General features: G+C 36.4%; 1 protein-coding gene across 3 annotated transcripts; it reads right to left on the minus strand.

The window, feature by feature from the left end:
* Positions 1-2,035: 2,035 nt before the first annotated feature.
* On the minus strand, positions 2,036-3,026 carry LOC131247413 (uncharacterized). Of its 3 annotated transcripts, none has more exons than XR_009171717.1 (3): positions 2,921-2,946; positions 2,717-2,858; positions 2,036-2,580 (listed from the first exon to the last, which is right to left on the minus strand). XR_009171717.1 is itself a non-coding variant. In XM_058247716.1 (3 exons), the coding sequence occupies exons 1-3, from the start codon at positions 3,008-3,010 to the stop codon at positions 2,230-2,232; spliced, it is 504 nt and encodes a 167-aa protein (XP_058103699.1). In that variant the 5' UTR covers positions 3,011-3,026; the 3' UTR covers positions 2,036-2,229. The 3 variants fall into 3 exon arrangements, 2 of the variants coding, with proteins under 2 accessions (XP_058103699.1, XP_058103698.1); XM_058247716.1 differs by having other exon boundaries at positions 2,036-2,297; positions 2,439-2,580; positions 2,717-3,026; XM_058247715.1 differs by having other exon boundaries at positions 2,036-2,297; positions 2,717-3,026.
* Between the last annotated feature and the right edge of the window lie 3,828 nt (positions 3,027-6,854).

Here is a 6,854-nt window from a genome sequence, read left to right on the forward strand (position 1 = left end):
ACACCATAGTGGGATTTCACTACCTATGGGTAAGTCTATCACCGGATAAGAGCAAGGACCTACATTATATATATATATATATATATATATATATATATATATGTAGAGAGAGAGAGAGGATCCAACACTAAGTGGCTCAATGGCTCCGTGAAGCTTTTAACCTTTTTCCTATGATGTGGGTATATTTGAGCTTTGGATCTGCTTCATTTTTTTTTTGGCTCATGCCGTAAACTCAGTTGGCATAAAGTTTGGACGGTGGGGATAAATTAGATGCATCACGGCGAGCCCCATGTATTTTTCCTACCTCTTCAATTTTAGTATTCAAAAAGTAGTCCGCCAAATCAAGTATTCGGTGTATTTGGAAAATCAAACGAGCCCCATGCTCTAGTTCTGAGTAGTGGGGTCAAGCACATGGTCCGCTCCAATCATGGATCCATCTCAGCATCTGGTCCTAGTGAGCTGATACATGTTGGCGATCATGATCTTGTGTGGTAGAGAAGAACTTAGAAAAAAGTTGAATTGTCTCAATTCACCGTACATTTATGGCTCACTTAGCTTTCTTGGATCATTTTATGCTCATATCTACGGCACATGCATGCTCTGCAATGAAGGCCTCCAAGGAAGTGGATTCAGCAGAGCTAGAAAACCACCAGCACCGTAGCTCATTGATATCAAGGAATTTGATTGGACCACATTCAAAAAAACCACCAAGCAGCATAACTCATTGATATCAAGGAATTTGATTGGACCACTTGCCGCTTTTAATGGTAAACTTATAGTTGAAATACAACTTTTCAACATGTTTTATTGATATCAAAAGAAAATATTTAAAGGCTTATTACGTGTTGAGATTTGATTGGCCACGTAGTGCTATTAGAAACGAGGCACAAAGCATATCTAGAATGTGGTTTGATACTTTACAAGTATCAACCTAAACAACCGCATGTGGCCCAGTCAAATCTTATCATGTCAAGACCAATGTGCTCATGTTTCCTCAGATTTGTTGAATCCACGTCCCTTGAAATGTAGCAACCGGACACCCAAGCCTCCATTCGTGGTTGACCACCAATTTTTGAAAAATCATCCTATGTGAACAAGGCATACTTCAGTTAACCTTAAACGTTCCATAGTAACACGTATTGTCAATGCATCGTCATATAAACCACGTGATTGGAGGATCTTCACCAACTAATTAATAGTGGCCATCAAATGAGTGGTTAAAAATAAAATAATTAGAGATCAAAGAAGTGTAAGTACTCACAACTTCTACTAAATTATTCAGTTTTAACGTGACTGTTCTCTGGTCATATACAATAACTCAACTTGGTAAGAGTATTCTAAAAGAAGAAATTGACTTCCCTGATATAGAAGCCCCAGTGCATACTTCCTCTACTACAAACGGTAGAGTTCAAGTTCAAAGGTAATGATATGATGGTTCAGATTACCTAATCCATGCAATATCTAGACATCAATCTAGATAATCTAAATTGCATTTGTTGAACAGTTTTAATTGTCTGATTTTGACAAATGACTGTCACTACAAGAAAAGGGGGTTTTAGCCTTGGTTCAAAATTATGGCTAAAAAGGTTAAAAACTAAGGCTAAAGCCTTAAGCCTCAATTTTGCCTCAGCTATCCAAACCGAGGTTGAAACCCCCGTGGCTAAAGGCTTTAGCCTTAGTTTTAACAACCGAGGTTAAAATGACTTTTATAGCATCGGTTCTTCAAGTGAGGCTAAAAACCTTTTTAGTTTCAATTTTCTTAAAATGAGGCTAAATCAAAATTTTAGCCTCTATTGTTTTCAATTGAGGCTAAATCCAAATTTTCGCCTCAATTGCCTCCAACCGAAGCTAAATCTATTTTTAACCTCGGTTCTCAACAATCGATGCTAAAGTCTTTAGCCACAGGAATTTCAGCCTTGGTTATCAACAACCGAGGCTAAATTCAAGCCTCAGTTATAAATTGAGGCTAAAAATGTTTTTTTTTTTTAATATTTATTCAATCCATTTATGAAACCATCAATCATGAAAGCCACAATACCAACAAAACAGTTAACAACAGTCTATTTAAAGTTTAACTCAATCAAACTGTTACACAACATTAGGTTCCACAAATAATACAAAGTCATGGTCGCGCCCGTCATCACCCGTGCCGTCGTGCTTAGCAGACCTTGAGATAACACTGCTCGTCCATCTTCTGCTGCTTCCAGGCCAACGTCATCATTGCCTCTACTAGCATTCTCCATTCGAATTGTGCGTAGTAGGCCTTGCAACCTCAACAGGTAGCTCTGGCCTGCTAGCTACAAGACATGAAATGAAACTCTCAAACAAGAAAGGAAATGCAGATGGATGTGTGTATGGATGCATAGCAGGCCCTGCAACCTAGCCCATTCATTTGTCAAGGCCTGAGCAAGACAACAAATAATTGACCAACCACTTACCTACAAGATGGGAGTAATCCAATTTTGTATTAGTTTCAGTTTGGGGTTTCTTCATGATAAAAGGATTAAAGTCAGGTTTGAGATGATCAGAGAGCGATGCCCCCAAGAAAGTTGTGTCCTTAACCATTGCATTCGGTTTCACCTACAAATTGATGTATTAGTCATAAGAAGAAATAGAAAGTGTAACTATATTAATAATGCAATTAAAAAAAGTAAAGAACTATTCAGAAAACAGATCTTGGTTAGTCCCATTTTGGCCTAGGTATGATTCACCATACCTTTCTCCCAGATTTCTTCTGCTCCTGAATAAAAGACTCTGCTGACCTAGCTGGAATGACATTGTCAGTTGTGCTGTACAGATACAGCTGAGGGCAGGGAGGCTGGTCGCTTGAGAGGATGGAGATGATCTTCCTCAACCTCCTATTTACATCAGGAAAGTTCAGAAACTTGGAGAATAACTTCTCTAAAATTGATAGGAGCACCTTCTCAATCAACAGGGGTTTGTTATTAGTATCGAATTTAGGAGTTGGTAAATATTGAAAGAAATTTACAAACAGGGCCATCATATGCATTCCATCTGGTGATCGATGAACACTGAGAAACTGAAACAGATGCTTGCACTGAGGATATGAAGGATTCTGATTATACGTGGCCCATATTAGGATGCAAGTCACACTACACAAAGTAGACAATGCCTCATATGTCTTATGGCAATAGTAGGTACAACAGTCTGTGAACTATTGCAAGTGTCCTAAATAAACAAATCAACATCAAAACCACACAACCATGGGATTTAAATGATTATGGAGGATCTTTTGTTCACTTAGTAAAATACCTTGAAAAGCATATACGCTCCACATCAATCAAGCTTATGGGTATCGACCCTGAGAAAACATGTTTTGTTCTTAATTTTGCATTGCATGATAGTTAATTGGAGAATCTAAGTCAATCAGAATAGTTTATGGGTATTACCCTCCGCATCAATATTTTTTATTGTGACGGTCTGGATTGACATACATGTATGCCAATTGCAAGTTGGATAACACACCCAATCCAGCTTAAACACACTATAATAATGTCCAATATTTTTCTCTTTTGATAATCATTGTGAGGTGAATCTATTGGATGGAGGATGTCATACACATCACAGGTGGGCCATAATTAAGTTTCCCCTTCATCACTTTCTAAATAAAAATAAAAAAATGGGAGCATCTTTGTTTTTTAGATTCATACCACAATGAAATTTACCAAATAACGCCTCCATAGATCAAATAAATATAAACACTGCATGGTACTTGCTCATGGTTTATTTATCATAGTAAGTGATAAGTTGGGACAAGTTGAGCTATGTGGACCACAAAAGATGTACATGGCAGCCAACCTGCCCAACAGATGAATCACATGATGATATCTTAAGAACAAAAAATCTGGCAGATGGAATCATAAGGTGTGCCGGACCATAAAAAGCAATTGATGCTGCCGAAAAATTGAACAAATTAATGTACAGCCCACCTGATGATTCAACCAGCCAGATTTTTGGGTTGAAGTTATCAATTTGGTGTTGTGTAACATTGGATGGTTCAATGTCATAGAATCGCCATGTGGGTCCCATAATTGTCGAGTTCATCACTTTTCGAAGAAAAAATAAACTAAGATAGTTTGGCAATTTCCACCTTATAAAACATACAAGCAGAAAATCCAGTTCATGGAAGCGTATACAGTAAAATCCAAATTACCACAGTGGTTGGATGAACAAATAATCAGGCCAATCAAATTATCAAATGAGCTGTTATTGAATTTGGATGTTTTAAGTGGGGTATATTATTTTTTAGAAATTGGCCCATTTGTAATTGGATACTCCATAATTTTGATTTATCTAATAATAATGTTGGTTTACACCTGATTATAAGTTGGATGTTAGACACATACTACATGGGCCACACGACCCTCAATCTCTCATTTGTAAAGAAAATATAAATAATGATGGTAGCATAAATTCACTCCTGAAAAAGCATTTGCATATAGAGTTATTATTTAGTAAATTTTCATTTTAGGAGGAATTTTGTGGTAAAAATTGTTGATGCAAAAATCTGATCCACCATTTTTAGACCTTTGATTACTTGCATAAGAAGAAGATAAGGGAGACCCTGGATTTCACTATACAAGATCCAAATCCCTTCACAATACGCAACTACCAAACAAGGACACTGCTCCACCACCCAGGGCCTCCTTTATCTTCTTCCTATACAGGTACTCAAATGTCTAAGAAGGGTGGACAAGATTTTTTAATCAACAAAAATCCCATGGCTGATCTTTGCATGCTATACACTTTCCAAAGGAGGTGGGACCGATGACTTGGTAATTAAGATCTTCTGTCGGTCTGTTGTCCCATCGAGGATGGACTGTCTTTCAAAAATCTCTTATAGATCGAAGTCTTATCCTTTTAATACGTGGTCTTAGTTTATCAAAGAACTGTGTTTTGACATCAGTCGGTGAGATCTTCCAATCATGAGATTCATGGAGCATGCTCTATACAAGGTACAACTCAAGAGACTAGCGTGGAGGATGACTCTTCAAAGATGTGGACCCCTTTCAATGTGGAGGATGATAGATTTTGAGGAATTATAGCCCAACTGCATCGAAATATTGATATTGTGGATAACCTAATTTTTCCAGTGGGCCACTGCGTCATATATCTAAATAGAAAATCTGACCGACCCACTTCAGATTGGTGATGAATCGAAACTCCTTCTGAGTAGATCCTATCCATCCATTATTTTTACCTTTCCCTAGGTATTACAATGGATCATTGACTAAAGGGATAAAAATAGCTATATTAGGTGGTTTCATGGGAGTTGCCACATCCAAGACAGGGTTGCTAAGATCAGTGGTCCAGATCACACTATTTTTACAAACTGATATTATTGAAAATAGAGGTTTTTGCAGATTTCATGTCTTGTAAAAATTATGATTTGTAAATACATACGTTCCACTAGTTTTTTAAAACTTGGCAACTAATAGAAAAATGACGAAAATATTTATAGGAAATATACCACAAATTTTCCTCAATAAGAAGAATATAAACCCTTTAATTCTCCCTCATGTTAAACTATAAGATAGTTTTAATTGCGTTTTCCAAGTTATACAGAGATGAAGTTTTAAAGGGTGTTTGGTTTTCCAATTACAATGGTAATTGGTTGGGAATGGGTAATGGTTATTTACTCTTATAATTATGTGATAACATCACTTATATTTGGTTGTAAAGATGAGTTTACTACAATTGTTTGTTTAAGCTAAAAGTTACTATAAAATTAGTAATTTTATAATGCAAAAATATAATGATTATAATTTTTTTACAAATTTTTTTATTTAACTCTCAATTTACGAGTAATAAATTTTATTTAAGCAAACACTTTAAAATAATAATGATGCTCATGTACTTTGCATTACCACTGTAATTGAAAAACCAAACACACCCTAGGAGTTGTTCGGCATCATGGATTTGGGAGGATTGGAGATTATTTTAGGGTATTTCAATTCCATGAGTCATTTGATAGCATGGATTAGAGGTATTTCACATCAAGGGAATTTCATACCATCACTTTGGATAAGTTTTGCAATCCCTTGATTTTGTTTAGATTATCATTCCTCCCCCTTTTTGCTTATCTTTTAAGATGGGAGAGTCTTGTGTGTAACATGTGCAGTTGTGATGCAGAGCGGGTTGCGGACACTTTCATGTCCAAGATGGATTAGAAAAGGCCCGATCAGACGTAGAAGTCATCAACAACCAACCTAGCTATTCTACGTTACCCACACCAAATTTGCGAGATTCCATCTTATCGACAACCAAATTCCATATTTAGTTCCGTTTTTACTATAGTAGTAAGTTTTAGTTTGATTATAACTCTTCATCCGCTGGGCTTTAATAGTTGTGTCCAATATGAAAAGTGCTGAGAATAATTAGGAGAATAGCTTGGTTAAGCCACATAGGACACTTACTATAAAAGTAAATTTACCATTTATAGTAAGTTGCGGATTTTAGGGAGTTTTAGTTATATTTTGTTTTTTATTTCTCTCCTATTGCTTGGTATCCCTATTTAAAGGGGTTCTGAACTCATTTATTTCAATGAATTAATAAAAAATTGAATTTATTAGAATTTATTTCTATTTTCTTGCTATCTTTTCTCGTGAATTCGAGAAGTCTCTGTGAGGAGTCCAGAGAAGCTCCATGGATTCGGAGTAGTTATCCTTGAGGAAGACGGTGATAGACCTCATCACGTTCATCCCTACATTAATTGGTATCAAAGCAAGGATTTTCCTTGGGCCAATGGCAAACAATAAAGGTATGAACAAAAATCCTATGGATGGTGATCCAGGGATTCGTTATCTTTCGGAAAGAATGAAAGCTTTCCACCG

This window comes from Magnolia sinica, chromosome 5, assembly GCF_029962835.1.
Source record: "Magnolia sinica isolate HGM2019 chromosome 5, MsV1, whole genome shotgun sequence".
NCBI classification, from domain to species: Eukaryota; Viridiplantae; Streptophyta; class Magnoliopsida; order Magnoliales; family Magnoliaceae; genus Magnolia; species Magnolia sinica.

What these genes read in the sequence shown, in the direction of transcription:
- LOC131247413 (XM_058247715.1), bottom strand. Translation starts at nt 3,010, where the DNA reads ATGCATATGATGGCCCTGTTTGTAAATTTCTTTCAATATTTACCAACT. An exon ending in AGAAGAAATCTGGGAGAAAG is followed by an intron (nt 2,298 to 2,716) that starts GTATGGTGAATC and finishes CATGTCTTGTAG; the next exon opens with CTAGCAGGCCAGAGCTACCT.